This window comes from Malaya genurostris, chromosome 3 (assembly GCF_030247185.1).
Source record: "Malaya genurostris strain Urasoe2022 chromosome 3, Malgen_1.1, whole genome shotgun sequence".
NCBI classification, from domain to species: Eukaryota; Metazoa; Arthropoda; class Insecta; order Diptera; family Culicidae; genus Malaya; species Malaya genurostris.
Genome location: NC_080572.1, coordinates 134,133,098 through 134,159,753, shown reverse-complemented (window position 1 = coordinate 134,159,753; position 26,656 = coordinate 134,133,098). Strand labels below are relative to the sequence as shown.

The window sequence follows — 26,656 nt, the reverse complement described above, 5'->3', positions numbered from 1 at the left end:
TCGGAAGTAATTTCCTTTTTGGGATTTTCAATCACTATTTCCGGAATCGGGAACAGAAATGAGTTTTTTTGGCCATAAACTAACAAGATCTGCTAATTAGAATAGTTTTAAATAGCCTGCTTAGTTTTGCAATCGAATTTTTTGTGCTTATCACTCTGTATTTTCAGACCCGGAGGTCAGATCTAAATGAAATTCAGAATTTTTCTGTTGGATCTTAAGACCTTTCGTTTAATAATAAGTTTGTGAACATCGGTTTCGTCATCTCCGAGAAAAGTTAGTTCACATATTCTCATTTTTGAACGCTAATAACCTTGTAATTTCGGAATCGGAAGTCGGAGCCAGATAAAATTCTGGAACGTCATAGCTGGCCACAAGACCCTTCAACTGAATTTAAGTTTGTTTAAAAGTTTTAGTTTGGATTATCTCGACGAACTTATTCGAATTGTTAGTGAGTCGGTTCAAAAGTCGGTTTTCACAGTGATTACATACTATATCTACATGAGAAAGGCAAAAAGATTTTCGTTATTCATTTTTTTTTTTTGGAGGCACAAGTTGAATAAATATTACGGAGCTAGTGCAGGACTACACCGTGAAATAGTGGTTTCGAGAGAAACCCGTAGTGGAAGGCGTTGCATTGCGATTACAAAAATCAATGTCAAAATTAAAGGAAATGGTACTGGATGACCAAAAAGTGCCATAAGCATTAGTACTAAGCAAACGTATCATAGTTTCAGCAAAAATCCGCGAATGAAAAAGATGTTGTGCCACTGGACGCCGCACTTGCATACTCAAGATTAAAAAGAGGAACGCGAGCACACTTCAGAAGCGTGTTCGCTTATGCTGATGCAAATTGGTGTCGGTTGGTTACTGTTGCCGAAGCCTGGATCTATTATTATACGCCAGAGAACAGAATGATTAACCGACAAAAGATTGAAATTGGACCGAATGGTTATGATGTCGGTTCTTTGGGTCTGTCACAGTATAATTTTCATGGATAAAAGAAAAACACCATCTACAGCAAGTATAACATAAGTGTGCTTTATTGAAGCGATTCAAAATCGGTTTTCGAGACAATGCACAAGAGCATAGTGTGTGCTTCATTTTTGTGTTCTGACCGCTACGTCCGGAAACTGTTCCAAAACCGGAAACCGGACTCTGTTAAAACAGCATAGAAGACTATGAAACCATAAAACCTTTCATTTGAATCCATTCTTACATTTGTGCAAATCATCCTAGTCGTCTCTGAGAAATTTATGTGAATTTCGTTTTGGAGTTTTTGACCGCTACTAAAAAGATTTTTCTGTTGTTGCATCGTCACTCCCAATGACGAATTTCAATTTTTAATACTCATCACCCTGTATATCAAAACCAGATATGCAAGGTAAAAATTTCATATATATTCTCGAAGTGTTGAAAAAGTCTGTAAACTCGAAAAAATGTCTGAAAACTTTAAGTTAAGAAGAATGCACGGTTAGTTAAGAATGGATGCACGGAAATTGTTTAGCGAACAAAAATAAAAGTCCGCGGCAATTTCAAAAGTCTGTAATTTTTTACGAACGTCTACAAAAAAAAGTGATTATCAAAAATCTACAGAAACGTTGGCAACTAAACGTTGTCTACAGCTTATTATAAAAATCTGCTGATTTACAAACAAATCTGCAGGTCTGAAATTAAATAGAATCATATGAGATTATAAGGTACTTCATGTAAATTTGTAAAAATCGGCTTGTTCCTCTGTTCGACAAATAATCAACAAATTTTGCAAATAATAAGAGCTTGCTAAATAGTTTTAAAATGTTTGTTCCTTTTTGCGTCGCACTTATAAGAGCACACCCTTGAAATTGAAGGTTTCAATACTCTTCACTCAGTTTTTCCAAAACCAGGAGTCGAATCCGAACTATGGAACTATATGATAAACGATATGTAAAATATTGAACCCTTCCCTTTGGCACATAGTGCCTCTTGCTTCAAAGTCTCATTGTTCAATCAAAAATATGTGAGTATTAATTTGAATTGCTAATTACTTGCACTTAATCTCAAAAAAAATTAAAAGATACTAAAGGCATACCTAGAACTAGCCACATAAAGAATCATTAGTTAGATGTGCTATTTCTTATTTGTGGGCCCCTCCCGAAACGAAATCCTGGGTACGGGCCTGAATGAGAGGTCTTAAAATCATATGAAACATTTTACTTTTTAGTCAGATCCGACTTCTGGTTTGGGAGATACAGGATGATTAGTATAAAAATGTCCAGTTCACATAAATTAATCCGATTTATCGGGTTTGCAGATTTGGATAGTCGATTACCAAATAAATTTATTTCAGTTTAGGCGGTATTCGTTTTTGGATTCGGAATGTATACCAAAATATTAATTCGCACTACAATTTCTCAAAGATGTCTACACACTCCTCAGGTAAATTTAACTGATTTCGGCTACACCGATTTTAGAATTCCGGTTCCAGTATCGAATCGTTTCTCAAAGCTCAATCATTTTCTCAAAAAGGCCAAATCGAACTTCAAAAACAAAAATTCAAATTTAAGGTCTTATGGTCCCATACAAAATTGGTAAATTTTATCCAATTCAGGAATTACAGGATAATGAGTTTTTAAAATTCATACCGATATAGAAGAAATAAATTGTTTGGCGTATCAATTTATAGCCATACGAATCATTTTGGGTTATGCTAGTTCCTGAATACCGGCTCTGAAAGTACCATGAATAATAACGAAAAACTCTAAAGTGGATTGTCACACGTTAAGATTGAAATTCGATACGATTTGCAGTTTCGACATTACAGGGTAATGAGGGATTAAAATCTCAATTTGTCGTTTTAAACGACGATAATTGAAATAATGTCATGAGAACTGAAACACCTAAGAATATCCATGCAAAAAATACATGCGGATTGATGAAAAAAGGTATCATCTCACTGCTAGGTGGATTAATCACGTTTTTTAATTTACACACAAACGCATATGCCGCTTCCATGTCCTCGGGTTTGGCGGCTTGAGCATATCCAAAATAGGGCTCTTTGAGGCCTGCCAAGAATGCTGCCAGTGCATTCTCGTCTATAAACCCGTTAATCGCGTCTCAATTCTGTTTGTATTTATTGTTTTGCTTGGCAAGCGTTTTATACTTTGAACTATTTCTTTGCATCGGTTGTAGTGTTCGTGCACCGATGTTGTTTCACCCATTTTGGTTTGCCACAACTGGCTTTTATAATATGTCAATTCCTGTCTGTCGCCTAGAGCATTTGTCAGGATATCCCTTACTTCCTCGAAACTTTGAGGGTTCCCAGCAAGACAAATGATGTCTTTCGCTTTGCTCTCGATTTTATTGATGACTGCTGTTACAAATATTTCATATTGATCTTGTCTAACTAGGTTTTTAAATCTAGAGTGTGAAACCTAGAGTGTTCTCAGATGTGGTTAATCATGCTGAACGTTGTTTTCTGTTTCCATCGAATTTAGGGATCGACTTTATCGGATCCTGTATCTTGAAAAGTGATTCGACGTTAAATGCTGAGTTATCATCATGTTGCACTTGCGCGTGTGTTTGCTCTTGCGGTAGAACATCAATGAGCTGTTGCTGTTGTTGTTGTTGGCCTCGCATTGCTTCCAGCATTTGCGAGAGGTTATTGATCTGAGTAATCAGTTGATCCGTGTCCATATCGGGGTTTTCACTATCACTCAGGAATAAATTATGTAAATTTGGGACGTAGTCCACAGAGACGTGCGAAAATTCTGCTCCATTTTCACTTGACGCTTCTGGTTCGGTGCTGCTACCAATAATATTAATTTGAACTGAGATTAGCAGGCGTCTAGTTCTTTTTATAGCGTTAAGTGACCTTTTAACTTTTGGCATCTAAAATAGCTATAATATTGTGGTATTCTAAAAATGTATAATATTAAGGTATTCCATTCAAAAATTTTTTCTTCGATTTTTGAAAGAAACCAAGAGATTGTTTGTGCATTAACTAGTATAACATACAGAATAAAACAGTGCTTTGATTGCGTAGGTCATCCTTAAGAAAACGAAGTGGGTTCACTATTATATGCACTTCCGGCACCGGAACCGGAGAACCGGTATAATCAAAGTCGGTTCGTACGGCCACCAACTAACATGACATACAAACTCTACTAGTACGCACTCTAAATCACGATTTAAATGTTTGTTGCATCCGAAAATATGCAGCAATTTTTGGTAGGACCATAAGACCTTTCAATTGACCCTAAGATTGAGAATAGCGGTTTAGAGTTCAGTTTATAACATTTTTTTTACGGATTTTGTTCCGCCGGTTTAAGTGAAGCTGTACAGTATTGAACACACTTTACCTTATAACTCCGGAACAGAAAGTCGGATTCGGATGAAATTCAGGAATTTCGTATGTGCCCAGAAGACCTTTCATTTGAATCTAAGTTTGTGGAAATCGGTCGAACCATCGCTGAGAAAAGTGAGTGAGATCCATTTTGGTATATATGACCACTATTTCCGATACTTCCGAAACCGGATACCGGGAATCAGGATAGCCGGAATCGGTTTGTTTAGTTGCTCACTGATAATGACTGTCGATTTGTGTAGTTTTGAGACCAATTTAGACAATTTTTTACGTTTTTTGTTTCGCCGGTTTAAGTGACGGTGTACAATATTGAATACACTTTACCCTATAACTCCGGAACCGGAAGTCGGATCCGGATGAAATTCAGGAGTTCTGTATGGGACCACGAGACCTTAAATTTGAATCTAAGTTTGTCAAAATCGTTTCAGCCATCTCCGAGAAAACCTAGTGATATTATTTGACACACACACACATACATGGTATATGACACTTTTCACTTTTCCCCCAGCTGCTGTGGGGATCCTATCTGAAGCAACAAACGGTCGCTTATTCTCGTTTCGCGATCCGATTCTATACAGGCAGTTGATAATTGCGATAGAATCATTTTACTGTTCCCGCTTATTCTAACTATGTGCATATAACCTTTGTATAAGTTGTGTCTATGAAAATGTCTGTGAATGTTCCACACAAGGATTTTGAAATATTGCAACCTAGTACGAGAATCATCAAGTTGAATCATCGGTTCGATTTTCTGTGATAATTGTCAACTTGCAATTCTCTCTTGGGAAATTCCACACAGCAACGATCATTAGTAGACTGCATTTTTTTAAGGTCGTGAAATACTCAGAGTATGTAGTGAAGCGAAGAAATGTAGCAAAATTCTCTCACGGTTCATGCATTGAAAGACTCGAGTTCTTATAATATCTTCTACCGGATTGAAAATGTTGTATACAATATAAATAGCAATATAGCAGCTTCTGTCAAATTTTCGGCAATCACCAACACTGGGTATGGTACATAACTATATATTCGAGGTTGCAGCATAGTTGGGACTTCAAAGAGGCAATATTCGAAAATAAGAAGGAAAGAGTGAAACTGTCGAGAGTTCCCATAGGACACACTGTTTTCACAAATGGAAACCTACTCGAGAGAACTGAAACACCGCGATGCAAATTCTGCAACAAAATCGTATTGGTAAAACACGTCATTGTTGACTGCACTCAGCGAAGTACGAACACGAACAGTAATGCCGACTAACATGAGAGAAGCCCCCGCAGACGACACGGAAAGAGTATGAAGTGATGAATTTTTAAGTTAACATGCACGATAACATATGAATGAAAATAATAATAATAATAATAATAATAATAATAATAATAATAATAATAATAATAATAATAATAATAATAATAATAATAATAATAATAATAATAATAATAATAATAATAATAGTAATAATAATAATAATAATAATAATAATAATAATAATAATAATAATAATAATAATAATAATAATAATAATAAAAATAATAATAAAAAATAATTAAGAATGGTTGGTTCGCACTGTTGAACTAAATGTAGAGTCCTGTTGGCATCATCCGTTAAGACGTTTAGTCGTGCTGCATAAGAGAACCCTAGTGCTGGGCAAAACTGGTGAAGGAAACAACAAATTGCGTTTTCCAAGTTCTACCCAGGTCACAAGTGCTGAGTAAAAGAGTGCAAAGGCACATCGAAGAGGTGCAAAGGCTCATCGGTGAAGAAGCATACCGGTGCAGAGCACAAGGAAGAAGGAGACAAGACATCTCGATCTTTTCACTGCCAAACAACACACAGGTATACACCGGTGACAGTGGATAAAGGAGAATCGGAAATCGTGTGATGCTTGATGTCAGATAGCAGTAGCATAACATCGCATCGTATTCTATCGCTAGAGCGAGCTTCAGCGTTGTGTCAACGTTCAGGTACAATCAAAAAGTACATCTAGTGCAACGAGGTTCAACATGACAGTGCAACAGAGATAGGCATCAATTACAAAGTATAAGTATTTTTTTCCTTTTTTAGTGTTCTATATAGTCGGCTTCTTTAAAATTTAAACATTTGATTCAAAATTCAATGTAATGCTTCTTTAAAATTTAAAAATTTGATTCCAAATCCTAGCATGAATCCTATACCCCCAAACGAAATATCAGATATTTTAGACGTAAATTAAAGCCATTGAACCTTTTACAAAGTTCTACAGATTTGACATTACGATTCTCTTCAATCAAAGTAAATAAAGATAAGATTCGTGTTGTAGTAAATACATTTAAACACGCGAATGATATTGACTCTTCGGAACTATTTACTAGAGAGTATAAAGTGTACATAACTTCCAACGGTGTACACTTTATACGGTGTTGTTACTGAAGCGAGTCTTTCCGTAGATGATTTACTCAAGTAAGCTATTGGTCGTTTGAAGAACTCTATGCTTGAGGGCAGAGATGTCCATCTCCTCTGTGTGACGAAGAGTAAGCAAAATTTCTCCCCTCGCACTGACAACTTCAACGAGAGCTCTTCTCTTTCACCTATATACACCACTGTTGTATAAAGTGTGCACGCATCATGAGTGCGTTTGTTTATTTCCTTTTGAATCCTCCACTGAATCGCACCAAAGTGCTAGAGCATTAGCTAATAAATTCTCTGAGGTGGATGCAGATACTTTCACAGAGGTGTACACGCCGGTGAGCACTCTAGTGTATGGTTTGCGTAGAAGAAGCTAAATAAAACAATTTCTCGTTAAATTTTTGGTTTTCATTTCAAATTTTTTATAGCAAGGCCAGATCTACTCTCTATTAATTGAAGTTCACAGAAGTGTTCGCTCACCATCACGCGCCAGTAATCACTTGGGTGTATTTAGGCGCGAGCACGTGAGAGCGATTCGTGCGAAAAGAAAGTTATTATCTCGCACCAGCTTCTTTCAACACAAGCACGCACTCAAAGTCTGTCTGTCTGGACACTGAGAAGAAGTGCGCTTTCTTCTTTGTGTGGAGCGGAGCAAATGTATCCGCAGTGTATAATTGAAACCTACGCCCTGGTGTATCACTCTAGTGAAATGCCATCTCTGCTTGAGGGTGTGAAAATACTCGAGTTCAAACAACTGTACTCAGTAGTTCATGAAGAGGGAAGAAAGGTTTATTGACAATCAGACTCATTTCGAGTTACATTTGCCAGGTCTGCGTTGCCGTCTCATGTTCATTCAGATAAAATTCGTCCTCCTGTTCGGCTTTTTGTTCCACATGTAATGAATTGTACGAACTGTGAACAAATCGGCCACACAGCTACTTACTGTAGTAGTAAGCCAAAATGTATGAAAAGTGAAGGATCCCGTTCAGATAATGATTGCAATAAAGAAATTCAAAAATGTATGCTCTGTATTTATGTTGTACAAAGACAAAATGAAGCTTTCTTCAAGAGCACGGTCTGAGCGCACATATGCAGAAATGCTTAAAAGGGTCATTTATGTCATCCCTTTGGAAACAGAAAACGGATTTTCAAATCGAGAGGAGCCAGAGGAATCTGACTTTGACGAAAATTGTGAAGGTACTGCCTTCATCACTACCCAAGGGTCAGTTAAGAGAAAGAAGTCCTCCTCCAAATTACCTAAAAACTCCTAAAAGTTCACCATCAAAAATAGATTCCCGTGTTAACCAAAAAAAACCAAAGCCTGTACCTCCTAGTTCGTCAAATTCACAAACCTATACAGGAACTAGCAAAGAAAAAGATAACATTTCAGTGGGCTCCATTTCACAGCCACCAACAGGATTACTGATGTTTTCGGAAATTGTAGAATGGATTTTCACAGCATTCAGTATATCTGAACTTTTTGAAGACCCTCATAATGTCATTCCTTTCAATACCTAGAACCTTTATGAAGCTGTTACCAACTCAATGGCGAATTCTCTCAGGGTTTGTATCATTAGATGGATAATTTGTCATCCGCAGCAAATGATTCAATCACCGTTCTGCAGTGGAATCATCGATGCATTATGCCAAAACTTGATTCATTCAAAGTTTTATTGCACAGTTAAAAATGTGATGTATTTGCTTTGAGAGAAAGATGGTTTACATCAAACATAGCTGCCTTCAACTGAATTATATAACTTTAACATTATACGCCTCGATGGAGACTCTCCGTATGGTAGAGTAATTTAAAAAATAAAGAAATGTTATTTCATTTATAGTTTAAACATTCCTTCGACTTCTAGTATAGAATTTGTTGCTTGTCAAATAAACGTTAAAGGAAAATACATTTGTATAGCTTCGTTTTACATTCCTCCAAGAGCACAAGTTGGACAGCGACAACCTAATGAAATAGTTGGAACTCTTCCTGCTCTACGATTGATATGGGTAGCAGGACACGGATCCCAAGATCTCTTGCACGTCCAAGCGCATTAGATTTGCTCGAATTCAATTCAACCAGATTGCTTCTGGAAAATGCTTCCTGATTCACACGGTAGCGATCATTTAGCAATCATTATATTGATTAGCAGTAGCAATTACATTGCTACTTCAGTTGAAATTCCATGTGATTGTACAAAAAAATTTTGACTGGATTAAATACCAAAATAGTATCTCTAGTATTTCAAATTCAATGGGAGAGCTCCTCCTACTTGAAGAATATGACTTCCTCGTTTATTCGATTCTGGAGACAAACAATCCCAAACTAGGCGTTTTCTTGGGCCAACGACTAACAGAAGGCCTTCCAACTCCTGGTGGGACAAAGAATGCTCAGAGGCTAAACTCGCAAAACAAAATGTTTGCAATACGTTTTACAAACGGGGAAGGACCGACCGCTCAGAATTTTGAAAAATTCGATATTCTAGAAATTTAGTACAAGAGAATACTTCGGGGCAAAAAATGTAGCTATGGGAGACAATTTGTCGAAGGTTTATCTAGAGAAATCATAAAGAGCACTCTTTGGAACACGGTCAGGCGAATGAGGTATCGTAACGTAGGAAATGTGAGTGAGAAATACTCGAACCGATGGACTTTGCTAGAAAAGTTTGCCAAGATTATTTTCCTACGCAGAGCATTATTCGGGAATCGACTTTATTATTCACATCCTTGAGTACTATGGCTCTATAACTTCATATTCTTTCTCTTCTTATAATATCTAGTTAGTTTGATATTGTTAAAAAACGAAAAAAGTAAAAGAATACTGACTGACCAGAAGTCATAAATAAAAAAGTAAAAAGTTAAAAAGATTTGATGGGATTCCATCACACACAGCGATGAATGGAGCGCTGTCCGTGTTCTGCTTGCACCCTAGGGCGCATAGCCATACGCTACAACTCCAGGCACTCAAGCAATAGTTTTGGAAAAATCTTCCATTCCGGTGTTATAACTAACTAAATAGAGATGAGAAAATATCAACACAATGAAACACATTGTGTGAGAAGCCGTCGTGGGCAGAATGTAACAACTTCTCGTAACTTTACTTTTACCGGTTCGGATAGTAAATGGCAAACGACCTTTGCCTTTACTTTCTGACATATCAGAGACTCGGATGACTCGTATCGCTAAGATGCCTAAGTTCGACTCCTCTGGTAAAAGGTAAAAGTTTAGATACGAGATGCCTTCTGCTTACTAAAATGACCCTTGTCACGTCTCACTTTTCCGCACTTTTTTCTTCACATCCTTGCTCTTTCTTGAGTACTATGGCTCTATAATTTCATATTCTTTCTTTTCTTATAATCTCTAGTTAGTTTGATATCGATAAAAAACCGAAAAAAGTCCTCTACAATTTATACGTGAATGACATTGACAGCTGTCTAGTAACCCCATGCACACTAAGACTAAGGTAAGCTGGTCGTCTTTTCAAAAAATGAATGAGTCTTGAAGTTCTGGCGGGAGACTAGTCGAGCTTCAATCTCGAGCAAGATTCATGACAGTATATTTCACCCATATGTCACAGGAAATCAGTCCTTCAAGATAGATTCCTATTCGTATGAGCCTCCTAAATGTCCCTTACTCAAATTTATTTTTCGACACATCGTTCATCGCGAAGTTTGCGAAATCCCGGATCACCTACGTTCTATGGAAATCCCAAAAATATTTTCACGTGAGTTCAGGCATATTGAGTCTGAGAAAACGTATAATATGGACGAATCACGAATTGAAGAGAAGACAGGGTTCGATATGTTCAACAATGATGTTTCGGCCTCATTTATGCTTCAAGAAACTACATTTATTTATGTAGTAGATATATTATCACCAAAGCATTATTTCTTCTTCACAGATAGTCTCAACGGAATTGAAGCCATTCGCTCAAATATGGTTGGTAGGAATGAACCGTTATTTGGGCAAATAAGACAGCATCTGATCGACATATTAAATGATAATTATCAAATTACAATAGTTTATCCTGCTCATTGCTCCATTCCAGGTAATGAAAAAGCAGACATCGTGGCCAAACGGGGTGGTATTGGTGATAACTTTTACAAAAGATCTATTACTTTCAACAGATTTTACAGCGCGGCCCGTCAAAGTACACCTCTTATTGTCAAGCGCCATGGAAAAAGAATGATCTCGGTCGGTAGTTGCACTCAATAATATCTAAAATATCGACAATAGCTTGGTTCTGGGGGCTGGATGTAAGTAGGAATTTCATTCCTGTAATGTCCAGACTTATGTAAAATCACTACACGTTAGACGAACATCTCCTTCGAATTGGACTCTCCGAGACTAATCATTGTGCTTGTGGCGAATGTTATCGGGATATTGATCATGTCATTTAGACATGCGTGGAGTATCGTGATGTCAGATCTCAACTAATACATTTTTTGCGTACCCAAGGTATACTATCCAATGTTTCAGTTCGAGACATTCTTGCTTGTCGTGACGTACATGAAACTTTATTATCATTTCATAAAAACAATTGGAGCTTCAAGTTAATAATTGGCCCCTAAGTACTGACTCCAACTGCGTACATTAGTTCAAACAATAGGTAAATTTGAATAGTAACGATGTACTTATATAAACAAACTTGAAATAATTTACTAAATTTCAACAAAATGTATAAAAGTAACAGCTCATTTTATAATTTATTGCAGCTATAATCGTTTTGCTCAAATAATATTCTTGAGTAGATTTAATAATTAATAACAAAATACCTAATATGATATATAAAAACTTGTTTTAATAAACCTAGTGGTGCAATGATGCCTTTCTCATATATAATATTGTGGTATTCTATTCAAAAAATTTCTCTTCGATTTCTGAACCGGAAGTCGGATCCAGATGATATTCAAGAATTCCGTATGGGACCGTCAAATCTTTCATTTGAATCTAAGTTTGTGCAAAGCAGTCAAACCATCACTGAGAAAAAAGTGAGTTAGATCCATTTTGGAATATATGACCACTATTTCCGGTGCTTCCGGAACCGAAGGACCGAACCAGGATAGCCGGAATCGGTTTGTTTAGTTGCCTACTGATAATGTCTATCGATTTGTGTGGTTTTGAAATAAGTTTAGAAATTTGTTTACGATTTTTGTTTCGCCGGTTTAAGTGATGTTGTACAATATTTAACACACTTTACCCTATAACTGCGGAGCCGGATGTTGGATCCGAAAGAAATTCAAGAATTCTGTATGGGACCATGATACCATCGCTGAGAAGAGTGAGATTCTTTAATGAATATATAACCACTATTACCGTAGATCGGGAACTAGGATAGCCGGAATCAGTTTTGTTAATTGAATCCTGATATATGCTATCGATTTGTGTAGTTTTGAGACCAGTTTAAAAATTTTTTATAGTGAGTGAGATATATTTTGAAATATGTGACCACTATTTCCGGTGCTTCCGGAACCGAAGTTCGAGAACCAGGATAGCCGGAATCAGTTTGTTTAGTTGCCTATTGATAATAGCTATCGATTTGTGTACTATATAACATTTTTTACGTGTTTTGTTTCGCCAGTTTAAGTGACGATGTACAATAATGAACACACCTTATCCTATTACTCCGGAACCGGAAGTCGGATCCGGATGAAATTCAGGAATTTCGTATGGGACGGTGAAACCTTTTATTTGAATCTAAGTTTGTGAAAATCCATCAAACCATCGCTGAGGAAAGTGGGTGATATCCATTGTGGAATATATGACTACTATTTCCGGTGCTTCCGGAACTGGAGGGTAGCCGTAATCGGTTTTATTGGTTACTACTGATACTGGCTATCGATTTGTGTAGTTTTGAGATAGGTTTACGTGTTTTGTTTCCCGGTTCAAGTGACGGTGTATAATATTGGTGTATAATATTTAACACACTTCACAATATCTAACTCCGGAACAAGAAGTCGGATCCGGATAGTATTCAGGAATTTCGTATGGGACTATGAGACCTGTCATTTGAATCTAAGTTTGTCAAAATCGGTTCAGGCATCTCCGAGAAATCATAATGAGTTTGACACATACACACACATGCATTGCACAGCTCGATGAACTGAGTCGAATGATATATGACACTTGACCCCCCGGACCAATTTTTGCTAGTCGGTTTTTTAAGTGATTGCATAATCTTTTTATATGAGAATGGAAAAACCTATTTTAATCCACCTAGTTTTGTAATGATGCCTTACTCATATATAAATCCGTGGTATTCTATTCAAAATGTTTCTCTTCGATTTTTAAAAGAAACCAAGGGATTGTTTGTGTATTAACTGGCATACCATAGGCAATAAAACAGTTCTCCATTATAAAATGATGTGCGCTCACTATTATATGTACTTCCAGCACCGGAACCCGAGAACCGTTATAATCGATGTCGGTTCGTACGGCCACCAACTAACATGACATACAAACTTTACTAGTTTTTATTCAAATTTTGAAGATTTTATACCGTTTTGCCTTCGTACTTCGTACTATTTTTGACCCCAAGATTGGAAATAACGGTTTTGAATTAGGTTTAGAAATTTTTTAAGATTTTCGTTTCGCCGGTTTAAGTGACGGTGTACAATATTGAGCAAACTTCACCCTTTAACTCCGGAACCGGAAGTTAAATTCGGACGAAATTCAGGAATTCCGTATGGGATTGTGGGGCCTTTCATTTGAATCTAAGTTTGAAAAAATCGGTCAAACCATTGCTGAGAAAACCTAGTGAGATTAGTTGACACATACACATACATACATACACACACAGACATTGCTCATCTCGATGAACTGAATCGAATGGTATATTACACTTGACCCCCCGGACCAATTTTTGCTAGTCGGTTTTTCAAGTGATTGCATAACCTTTCTATATGAGAAAGGCAAAACGTAAAAAACTCTAAACTGACCGATTTCCACAAACGTAGATTCAAATGATAGGTCTCACGGTCCCATAAATATTGTACACCGTCACTTAAACTGGCGAAACAGAACAATCCTAGATCTAGTTCAATCTCGTTTAGAGTACGATGGCAATTTTTTGTATAAAATCTTCAAAAATTGAATAAAAATCGAACCGACTTCGATTATACCGGTTCTCGGGTTCCGGTGCCGGAAGTGCATATAATAGTGAACCTACTTCGTTTTCTTAAGAGTGACCTACGCGAACAAAGCACTGTTTCATTCTATAGGTTATACTAGTTAATGCACAAACAATCTTTTGGTTCGTTCAAAAATCGAAGAGAAAAATTTTGATTAGAATACCATAGATTTATTTATGAGAAAGGCATCATTATACCACTAGGAGGATTAAAAATGTTTTTTTTTGTTACGCCGGCTTTAGTGACAGTGTACAATACCGAACACACATTACCCTATAACTCCGGAACCGGATGCAATAGAGGAATTCCGTATGGGACGTGATATTTTTCATTCGAATCTAAGTTTGTGGAAATCGGTCAAACCATCGCTCAGCAAAGTGAATGAGATTCATTTTTCTTAAATGACCACTATTTCCGGTGCTTCCGGAACCGGAAATCATCAACCAGGATAGCTGGAATCGGTTTGTTCAATTGCTTAGTGGTAATGGCTATCGATTTGTGTATTTTTGAGACCAGTTAAGTATTTTTTACGGTTTTTGTTTCACCGATTTAAGCGATGGTGTACTATATTTAATGCACTTTACCCTATAACTCCGGAGGCGGAAGTCGGATCTGGATGATTTTCTGGAATTACGTATGGGACCGTTTGACCTTTCATTTGAATCTAAGATTGTCGAAATTGGTTCAGCCATGTCAGGGAAAACCTAGTGAGACATTGCTCAGCTCGATGAACTGAATCTAATGATATTGGCCCTCCGGGCTAATTTTTACTAGTTCATTTTTCAAGTGATTGCATAACCTTTGTATGTAAGGAAGACGAAAATAAGAGCAATATGTTTTATATTATTCTAGTCATTATGCCTATATCAGGATCAGAATTCTATGTATATGTGATGCTACAGCGAAGAAAAACTTTTGTGAACTGCCTTGAGAAACAAACAAATTTACGGTCAATAATAATAAAAATAATGATGAATGAATGAACAATAATAAAAATTATTATAATTATAATGATAATAATAATATTAATATTAATAATAATAATAATAATAATAATAATAATAATAATAAAAATAAAAATAATAATAATAATAATAATAATAATAATAATAATAATAATAATACTAATAATAATAATAATAATAATAATAATAATAATAATAATAATAATAATAATAATAATAATAATAATAATAATAATAATAATAATAATAATATTAATAATAATAATGATAATAATAATAATAATAATAATAATAATAATAATAATAATAATATTAAGAATAATAATAATAATAACAATTATAATAATTATAATAATAATATTAATAAAAATAATAATAACAATAATAATAATTGGGAAAGATGTTCGGTTGCCGGCACCCAACCGTAACTTTTGACAGAAAGCAGATAGCTTAATTCCGACAAATATCATGTGTGTGTGTGTTATAGCAGCACGTTCTTTTTGTACCGAATACCAAAACATACAGAAGCTTGTATATTTTTTGAGCTCAAAACAAATGTTAATTTCGTGAAAACCAACACAAAAGTTTTTTCTGACTTTTTTATAGTACCATAAATTGTAAAGCATCAATCGAAAAGGTGAGTGGATTGAATATTCATGAGGCGAAATAGATCTATTTCGTGATTTTATAACCGATACTACAAAAAATTTCGCAACCGGAATTTTTATTCGTCATTTTCAAAATCTCTACCGATTTCGGTTACCAGCACCCCAAGGTCCATTTTTTTCGACAAAATTTATCATTAATATGCGGCTTAGTTAACATGTAAACCTTTTTTTGTCTGAAGACTTTTTACAGACTCTTAAAACATTGTTTGTTTGCAGAAATTCGTCAGAAATTACAGACTAATGAAAATTTTCGCGATCTTTTCTTTTGGATAGATAAACTTATTATATTACCTTGCATCTCTGGTGATATGCAACACGTGGACAACTTGGCGGCTTCAATATATCCGTCATATAAGTAAAAACTTTGGTTCTCTGGTTCTGTTAGCCATGGCGACTTAAAATAAATCGTCCAAGTCACGGAAAATGAACTTTAATGCACGTTTTAATGCCATTAAACGTTTCTTAGTGGATAAGAAGCCAAAAAATTCGACTGCTGCCACGCATTCAATCCCGCGAAGCCGGTGGAAGACCGGCCAAATAAACATCAAAGGTGCCACAATCCAAACTATTGGCCAAGAGAGCCAAGGCGAAGTCACCATCAGACAATGAAGACTTTTGTCTAGAACGCTTTCGAAAAGAATAAATTCCGTTTTTTCTTTGAATAATTGCATTATTTGCTTATAATTTTCTATTTTAGCGAAATTTCTTAGGGTACCGGTAACCGAAGACCTTTCTTGAAAGGGCCAAAATTTTAGCATTAGCATTAGCATTAGAGACCGCCCGTGTGTTGCTACTCCGTTATTGATCTGGACCAATTGAGATTGCAAAATGATTTTTTGAAGTAACATGTTTGGGAATAACACATTGTTTCACACTGTGCAAACTGTATTGAACCATGCATGCTGATCAATACCGACGCCGGCCACGTCCGAATGCAGATCTACTTGGGAGAGAAAGGATTGTTAGTTCGATGCATGTTGCTACTAAGAACCGAGGAATCCTCTGCATTCCCACATGCATCACAAGAGAGGATACTTTGTTAGTAAATGTTTTAATAATGTTATCATACGTTTATTGCTCTGGATAGCCGGCTACCAAGAATGTTTTAAAGTATTATCGTTTTATGTGTTACTTTGTGCTGGCAATATAATGCACGAAACAGTCAATCTCCGAAATTGACAAAACTCCGGACAGCCGGCTGTCGAGTATGCAGTCACTCGTTTATGCATCTACCTTTCGCGTTTTTTTTAGTCATGCAAAAAAACACATGCGGATTGATAAAAAAAAGGTATCATCTCACTGCTAGGTGGATTAAGCACGTTTTTATAAATGAAACTACGTGATACAAAATAAACGAGCGAATAGGATTTAGACAAAAAAGTTGATTCATTGCATTGAAATATTCTAAACAGTTATTATAAAATCATTTTAAATCACCAAACAAAGGTCAACAAATTTCACACGCGTCTTGATTCTTTATTATTTCCGCTTTATTATTTTAATTATTTATTAAAATTTTTAATTGATTATATTAGTTGATCTGGGCAGCCGGCTACCGAGAAAAATATTAATTTACTGTTTGAAATATTAATATCAAGTGTTTTTTACTATGTATTCAATATACCGATACATGTCATCTCTGTTATTAACTTTGTAATATAAACGGATTTGCGCAATGGTTGATTTTTATCATTCATTTTATAATCCTGAAAGACAATCAATAACATGGAAGAAGAAATCATTCCTAATAAAACTTTTCTCCGAAGCTAGACGGAAATTGATAGATTGAGAGATGATTTAGTAAAATAGAGTAATCAGAAGTAAAACATTGAAAATATCTGATAACTGCAAGGAAAAAGAAACTCCTGCAATTGTCGCCTTTTACGACATGGAAGCAGGAACCCAGTGGATCTATTCTTGGTTCATTTTTTTTCCGCCGGATTCCACACGGCATCTAGGCTGGTACTGTCCGGAGAGAGCTAATAGGTACTATCAATCTCCCAGTGGACCCCAGCCCCTCTTTCTTGAAAGGGCCAAAATTTATCACTTTACTAAATTGATACTAAATTGTTTTCAATTGATTGTATCAACTTAGTTTCTTATTCAGTTGTTAGCTAGGGACTTTAGCTTTCCATTTATGTATATATGTCCGCATAATGTAAGTGCACATTATGTCAGAAGTTATAAGCTTAAAAGAATATGGCACCGGTAACCGAACACTCTCCCCTAATAAAAATAATAAAATTAATAATAACAATAATAATACTAGTGAAAATGATAAAAATATTAATATTATTATTGATAATAATACAAACAATAATTTTGAACCTGATTTTGTCACACACCAAAGTGTATCGTATTATATAAGAATAGTATCAATTTCAACTAGTGAATGTTATTCGTTGTTCCAGTTATGTATTTGACATCATCTATCCGATATTTTTAAATAACTAATGACCAAAAAGCCATAACTCATCATTGTATATTTATAAAACCAATATTTTAATTTCCATTTTATGCAATAAGTTTAAATTATTTTAGGGGTGATAATATTCGCATCAGATCAGGAAGTTGCAGAGGTAATGAGAGCAGTTCGAAGGCAAAATGTAACTGGTGTATTTTCTTGGATAGGATCAGATGGTTGGAGTGCTCGAAATTTAGTGTCCGATGGAAATGAAGCTGAAGTTGAAGGCACATTGTCCGTGCAACCACAAGCGAATTCTGTAATTGGATTTGAAGAATATTTTCTAAATCTGACTGTTACTAACAATTATCGGAACCCGTGGTTTATAGGTACAAATCAACTTAAAAATTAAACAAATATTTGTATGCATGTTTCTAATTCAGAATTTTGGGAGGATCACTTTCTTTGCAAATACCCAGGATCACCGATAACTCCTTATAACGCGTTGTATGCTAAAACGTGCTCAACGGCAGAGAGACTTTCGAAGCAAACCCTTGATTTTGAAGATCAACTACAATTTGTTAGTGATGCTGTCATGGCTTTTGGTTACGCGTTGAAGTAAGTATTTATTTTGGAATGCTGCTATTGGCGAGAAAACGTATAAATTATAAATAATAATTAATCGTTAGTTAGTATTTAGGTCTTGTGTTATATCCCGGAGAGGTTCCCCTATAGCACTTGTAATTTATTCATGTACAATGAAAATGAAAATGAAACATGCTGAATAATGGTCGCTGGAACGATACAATGCAAGCAGTTGGGTTATGACGGAGAAAATAAATTCCAAATAATGTTACGAAATCTCATCTAATCATACTGCATTACAACAAGTTCCAAAACATTTCCACTTCTTAGTAACATGATTCTTACGATGTGCTTGTATTGACTCTTTCGATGGCAAATTGGAATCGGGGTTTTAACCCCCGTGGATTACTTTCGGATTACTGACGATACTTATTCTACGTGTATATAATGATTGCTCTTTATTTCATCTTATATACTAGTTTACAAATTACCTGTAGCGCGTCGGAAGCTTGTTGGTGTTCAGTTTTTGCAATGACTGAGCGAAAACATATATTGGAGAAGCCAAATGAATGAAAAACTAACAGAAAAGATGATTTTTTGGAAAAAGATACGCTCAGAGACAGAACTCGAACCTGCGTTCTTATGCATTCCTTGCATACGCCCTACCATTACGCCACTCTGAATCTTGTTTTGGTCAATCTAAAACGCCAGACAGACATAGTAGAACGTACATCGAACATGGTCTACATCCTGGCCGTCACCCGACCGATACCTTACATCCAAACATCTTCTCTGTCCATCTGAGATCTTTATCATAAAATTGTGAACATATTTCCGATGGCATGTAGCAAAAATTATGTTGATTCGTTAGATAAAACGAGAGATATTCAGGATCAAAAACTTATCGTTCTCTTAGATGGTAAATTTGAAAAGAGCCCCATTGTAAAGTAAATCGTATTCACGACAAAATAATCCAGTTGCGTCATATCGAAGGCGAAGGCCAATTTACCGGTCCACTTCTCGGAAAAATGATGTCGTTGTTCTTTCAATAATTCGATTATTTTGGCCGCTGTGTGACAAGTGGCATCATTCTGTTAAACCACATTTAGTCCACATACATCGATATCCATTCGCGGTAATGCGTCGTCCTTCCTCATTTTTAAAGAAATAAGAACCAATAGGGTAACAGAGGTATTTTGGCCACTTCATATATTTTGGCCCACCTAACAAACTTTATCAATTTCATCGGATTTTATCGATGTTGAGTAACCCATGTTGCATCAATTTGAAGCTAATCACATTAAATTACCTATTGCGGAAGGGGTTTTTAAAGATATTATAACATTTGGGGGATATTTTTACAAAGTGGGCCAAAATAAAATCAATCTTAAAGTGGGCCAAAATACCTCTGTTACCCTAATTCCACTAGCCCATAGACCACAGTATTCTCCTTATTGTCGATGGCTTGGTATCCAAACGAGTGAATGTAGACCGAAATTTGAAAATTACGTTCTTTATGATGGTCTCAGATGGAGGATTATGTGCACCATAAAATTCACGAAGTGCTCTGCAAACAGTTTCAATTGAACACTGATTTTGAAAATATATTTCCGCGATTTGGTAGTGCTGACCATGATGATTTACCAAACAATACTGTGTAGAGAAGTCACTTTACACTCTCAAAACAACTTTCAGGCAACATAGTAATCCCTATTGAAAAACCTGTTTTAATCCACCTAGTGGTGTAATGATGCCTTTCTCATATCAATCATACTATCATATAAAATACTGTGGCATTCATAAAAATAATTTTCTTCGATTCTTAAAATAATAACCGAAATCGGTTTGTTTGATAGAGGTCGGAGGTCGGATCCGGATGAAATTCAGGAATTACAGGACCTTTCATTTGAACCTAAGTTTGTGAAAATCGGTTGCGCCTTCTATGAAAAAAGTTAGAACACATATTTTCATTTTTTGCACATAACTCCGGAACCAGAAGTCGGATATAAATAATATTCATAAATTTTGTATGGGACTACAAGACCTTTCATTCGAATCTAAGTTTGTAAAAATCGGTTCAGCTATCTCTGTAAAAAGTTGATGCACTTATTTTCACAATTATTTATGGAGTAAAATAGGTAAAAAGCCTATTTTACCCCATAATTCCGGAACCGGAAGTCGAATATAAATAATATTCAGGAAATTTGTATGGGAAAACAGATCCTTTCATATGAATCTAAGTTTGTAAAAATCGATTCAGCCATCTCCGAGAAAATTCAGTGCAAAAAAAAGGCAGGTGGGTAGTGTCAGAGACATAACTGGATGTCGTGAATACGAAAACAACTGACATGTTCCTTAACACTTCCGAATATCAATTAGTTGATCAATTGTATGAAATTGTATGTAGAATTTGAAACGATGCACCTAAACTAAAGTACAGATTAGTTACATTTAACATTCTGAAACACAAATATTATGAAATAACCAGTATAGTTCTTTATAATAAAATAATGGTGGCTCTGAAAAGAACCTTTTATGAAAGCGTTTGTGACGGAGAGTGATGCGTTGAACTCGAGTTCCGATGGATTCTGTCATCTAATTCCTGGCTGAACTGTTGTACGTGGGTGCGATATTGATATGGTTGTTGTAGGTGTAGCGTTTACAACCGATTATAATCTTCCAATAGAGAAAACATTAATTCGCTGGGTTGATCAATGATACAATAGGCCTAATTTATTGAATGAAACTATCAATATAATATAGGGATTCGTTTCTAGCATTCAGAAAGGTCAAATTGCTTAATTCTCTACGACATTAAACTCTGGAACATTTTTCGCAAAAACAAAGAAGCCTTCACTTGATCTCGATTACTGTGAATTTCACACAGCGAAAAGTGCACAAATCTAACCAAACTGTTCTAGATTTGCACTAAACTGAGGATATTTACCTTCGATTTGCAAACAACAAATCCTAATAGTTCTTTAGAAAACGTTTGAGCCATTAGAACGGCTGATTTTGTGTAATGCTCTCCACCGTTGTTTTTCATCAATGCAAATAACTGATCCAATTTTGGTTAGGAGTTTTCTTTTTACGTGATTTCGTTTGTAGCTTTTTCACTAATGGGCGGTACTAACTGCTATGCAAATAGCCGCATACAGAATTTTAATGTCGATTATTTCATTAAGGATTTGCATAATTTATTGAAAGAAACTATCAATATGCTGTAGGGATTCGTTTCTAGCATTCAGAAGGACCAAATTGAGGAACTCACTACGATATTCACTACTTTTCGGAACATTTTTCTCGAACGATTTGTTGTACAGCAGCAGATATTTTGTTCTCTTCCTCAGAACGCGTTCTTATTGGCTGGTGTTGACATGGGTCAAATGAGACAGGTTTTTCAATAGTTATATTATATAATTCCTTTCACAGATCACTGAGCTATGAGCTTTAAAAAATACGAGCAAGGCAAACGCGCCTTATGGATTATCCACTTTGATACTATGACGTACAAATCTACTAGCTTTTATTCAAATTTTGAAGATTTTATACGATTTTGCCATCGTACTCTTTTGTTAAATCCGAAAATCTGCAGTAAATTTTGGTAGGACTATAAGACCTTTCATATGGCCCAAAGATTGAGAATATCGGTTCTGCACTTTCAGCATATGACTTTTATCTCCCGTCGTTAACCAAAAACCGGGAATGAGGATAATTTGCTTAGCTGGAAATCCATTTGTGTAGTTTTGAGTCTAGTTTAAAAATTCTTCGGTTTTTTGTGTCGCCGCTTTTAGTGACGGTGTAGAATATTGAACACACTTTACCCTACAACTCCGCTTGTTTTCTCGCACTTCTCTTTAGAAGCTGCGGATCAACCGATTTTGACGTTTATTGGTACTTTCGATTTTTGCTTCTTCTCAATTCGGTAATTACTGAATATTCAATCAAAATAATTAAAGATCTCCATCAAAGCTTCGGAATTGAAGGACGATTTTTAAGAGTTTTTTATTGCTTTTATTAGGGTTATCAAAATAATTAAAGATTTTCTTCAAAACTTCGCAATTAAAGGACGTTTTTTAAGTGCTTTTGATTGCTACTTTCGATTTTTGCTTCTTCGCAATTCGGTAATTACTAGAAAAAGTTAATTACTGAAAAAAGTTAATCAAAATAATTTAAGAGCTTTTTGATTTGAAATTTAAATAAAACACACGCCATTTTATAAATGGTAATTTTTTTATTTTTTTTTTATACGATACACCTAAACTACAGTACAGATTAGTTATATTAAACATTCTGACACACAAATATTACGAAATAACCAGTATAGTTCTTCATCATAAAATAATGGTGGTTCCGGAAAGAACCTATTATGAAGACGTTTGTGATGGAGAGTGACGAGTTGAGTTCAAATTCCGATGGATAGCATTGACTTCCGATGGATACCGCTGACTTCCGTCATCTATTTCCAGGTTGACCTATTGTCCGTGGGTGCGATAGTTCTGTTGGAAGCTGGAGCTTCTGAGTCGGTGCGATGCATTTTTTATAGCAAATTAGCACAAAGTTTACTACAAACTACAACTACTGAAAAAATGAGCCGTATACAGTACAGTGAAGTAAAATTTCGCATAATTCTTTGGACATGAAATTATGGATCTAAATGGCACCTTAGAGAATTTTGATGTAGATTATTTCATTTCGGATTTATATATTTCAGTAAAAGAAACTATCAAAATCCTGCACGAGACTAATTTTTGGCATCTCGTAAGGGCCAAATTGTATAATTCTCTAAGATATAAACCCTGATTGGATATAAATGGTTTTAAAAACTGTTGCAAATTTAGCACTGTGAAAATTGCAAAAACAATAATCAAATTATCTTAGATTCGCATTACACTGCTAATTTTAATCTTCGATTTACAAAGAAGCGATCACTATAGTATGGCTGATTTTATATCATGTTGTCCACTTTTCGTTTTCTTTCTCTCCAATGCAAACGACCAGCAGCTCTGTATGACGCAAATTGTGTCACGCAATCGCTCTTGTTTGAATTGAAATTGGCTTTGCGAATGAACCGCAACACATCCGCTTATGATGCCAAACTGAATCATTTTTTTCCTTAGAGTTTTTTTTTTACGTGATTTCGTTTGTAGCTTTTCACAAATGGGCGGTTCCAACGGCCACACCTATAGGCACTTCTAGAATTATGATGTCGATTATTTCATTGTGGATTTCCATATTTCATTGAAAGAAGCTCTCAAGATGCTGTACAGGATTCATTTCTGCCTTTGTGGAAGGATCAAATTGTGGAATTTTCTACGATATTCAGCACAGTCCGGAACATTTTCCTCAAACGATTTTCGAACAGCGAAAATAGCACGAGGCAAATCAAATTATTTTCAATTTTCATTAAACTGATGATTTACCAAAAAAGTAATCTTATAAGTTCTTTAGATAACACATTAGACACTTTTCGTTTTCTTTTTCTCCAATGCAAACGACCAGCAGCGTTGCATGACGCAATAGCTTTTGTTTGAATTGAAACTAGCTTTGCGAATGAACCGCAACACATCTACTCGCGTTGCCTAATGATGATGCCAAACTGGATCAATTTTTTAAAGAGGTTTCTTTTTACGTGATTTCGTTTGTAGCTTTTTCACAAATGGGCGGTTCCAACGGCCACACATATAGACACGTAAAGAATTTTGACCCCAATTATCTCATTTCGGATTTCATATTTTATTGAAAGAAATTGCTGTACAGGATTCATTTCTGCCTTTTCGAAGGACCAAATTGTGGAATTCTCTGCGATAGCTAGCACAGTTCGGTGCATTTTTCTCGAACGATTTTTGCACAGTGAAAAGTGCAAGAAGCAAACCAAAATATTTTGGATTTTCACTAAACTGATGATTTTACCTTCGATTTGCAAAGAAGTAATCTTAAGGTGAAATGTAGCGTCATAAAATGCGCGCAAAATTTTATCCGCTTCAGTTGAACGAACCGTCGCACAAAGCATAACAAGAAAAACCGACACATAGAAACCAGAACTTTTTTCAGTGATTGAGCGCAGTAGGCTTACCTCTCGTTATTTTGGCTTGCAAATAAGACTGGACGTAATGGATTTTTGGATCCTTCACACTTTGAATATATGCTAATTCAATCGTTATTGTTAGTGATTACTCTTACACTAGAGTTATGAATCACGAGTAATTATGAATGACTAACATGAGGTTATATGTATATGTATTGACTAACTTACTAACCATGTATATACCTGAGTTTAGTAGCAAGCATGGATTCTTCTTCTAAAGAACGATTGAAGACAAGAGAACATCAAAATATTTTCGATATCTTTGCCAGTAGTTCACCAGGCCACTTTGTTTGTATCACAGGTTATATACAAGTTATATTTTCAAATATTCTACATGAACGATACTGACTTGTATTCATTGCATTCAGTAGCCTGTCAAGGTTGAAGTTTTAGTTTTGGTATAAAAATTGCTACAATCTAAAATCATACCTATTATATGGTATTACACAACGAAGCATTATTGCTTCAGCAACATCAGTGCATCGAGCCAAAGCCAAACAAAGTCAGACATTGTTAGCATTATAAATGACAGTTACTTGGAAAATAGATGATTTCTTACTATACCCATTTTATTGTATTCAACTCGTTTTCATTTCAACACAAAACCCAATGCTGTATAAATTCGCGTCATTATTTGATATGTAATTTTCGCTCACGATATAATGCCACCGAGTCCACCGCGCATTTCTCACATCACCTCAAACGAAACAGCAGCGCGCAAGGAATAAAAAAATGCGGAAAACTTTATGTAAACTTTTTCAAATTTCGGTTGTTTTGGCTAAAATTTTAAAATTTTGAGTTGCATTTTCAGATTTTTTGTGAAATTCTGCTACAAACAAACGTTTCAGATCTGAAACCATCTCCGTGGAACGGAACAGTAACCATTCATACATTTCAAAAACCAATTACGAATTTGATTTCAAAAACTTAAGTGTTTTTGGTTTTTCGAAAATCGGTCTAGTGTTTGAATAATTGATCAAAAACGCGATTCACGCATTCCGCTACATTTCACATTAATAGTTCTATAGATAAAATTCAGAGCCTTTACAACGGCATAGTTTCTATAATGTTGTCCAGTTTTCGTTTACTCTCTTTCCAATGCAAACGACCAGCAGCTCTGTATGACGCAATCGCTCTTGTTTGAATTGAAAATGGCTTTGCGAACGAACCGCAACACATACGCTCGCAGTGCCAAATGATGCGAAGCTGGTTTAAAGCGTCTTCTCGCCTTGACGACTGGAAAGCAAATGAGAACTACCGACCTGAGCGTTTGAGGTTTTAACCACGCAGAAGGTGCGCTCTCCGATGCCGCTGCTTAACACTCCTAATACCAAGCCTCAAAAAGTTACGCGAAGCACCAAGCCTCAAAAAAAGTTGTAACGGTAACTTTGAGCTGTCATAGCTCAGCTGTTTTTCAACGGATCTCAATTAATTTTACACCCTCGAATTTTGTACAGTTCGCAGATTATTTTACGTATGTCAATCGGTTAGGAAAAATCAATGAAAATGTGATTTTTCCCGTTCCAAGTTTTCCCTATCTGCATTTATGCGGCACCAGCATTGTAAATAGAATTTTGAGAACTTCAACTTTCTCGCGTCATAACTTTGTTGTTAGTCAACCGATCTTCGAAATTTGTTCACCATAGGAATGGTACTAGTTTCAGAAATAAAATGCACTAAAACATACGTAAAATATAGTTGTCTACCTAAAGTTATAGAGAAAACTGTAAACAGAGAACCACAAAAAGATGAGATTTTTTACAATGGTCGTAAATATCTCTGAATTCAAAGCGATGACCTATATGTTTTTATACATTATTCGATTGCTAGTCAACCCAGCTACAATTTATGCTAAGCTGACATTTTTGCACCATCAAAAACAACCTGAAAATATACAGTGTAAATATAAATATTGACAAATATTACAAAAAAAAATATTTTCAACATCTAAATCAAAAATGAAAGCGATGACTTGTACATTTTTTGCTCTATATTGTTAGAATCATTATAATAAAGATTGTTTTGATAAATAAAATTATATATTCTCCCAAAACAACTAAAAAAATTGGTAGAAATGCATTCAATTTCTATCAGCGGA

At 35.5% G+C, this 26,656-nt stretch overlaps 1 protein-coding gene across 3 annotated transcripts in view; it reads left to right on the top strand.

Moving 5' to 3' along the window:
• LOC131436715 (metabotropic glutamate receptor 8-like) overlaps positions 1–26,656 on the top strand; it is a 498,361-nt gene that overhangs the window by 238,638 nt on the left and 233,067 nt on the right. For all 3 annotated transcript variants that reach the window (XM_058605585.1, XM_058605584.1, XM_058605586.1), the window contains exons 5-6: positions 18,023–18,274; positions 18,329–18,503. In XM_058605585.1, the coding sequence (XP_058461568.1) occupies positions 18,023–18,274; positions 18,329–18,503 (427 nt within the window). The remainder of the gene's footprint in view (positions 1–18,022; positions 18,275–18,328; positions 18,504–26,656) is intronic.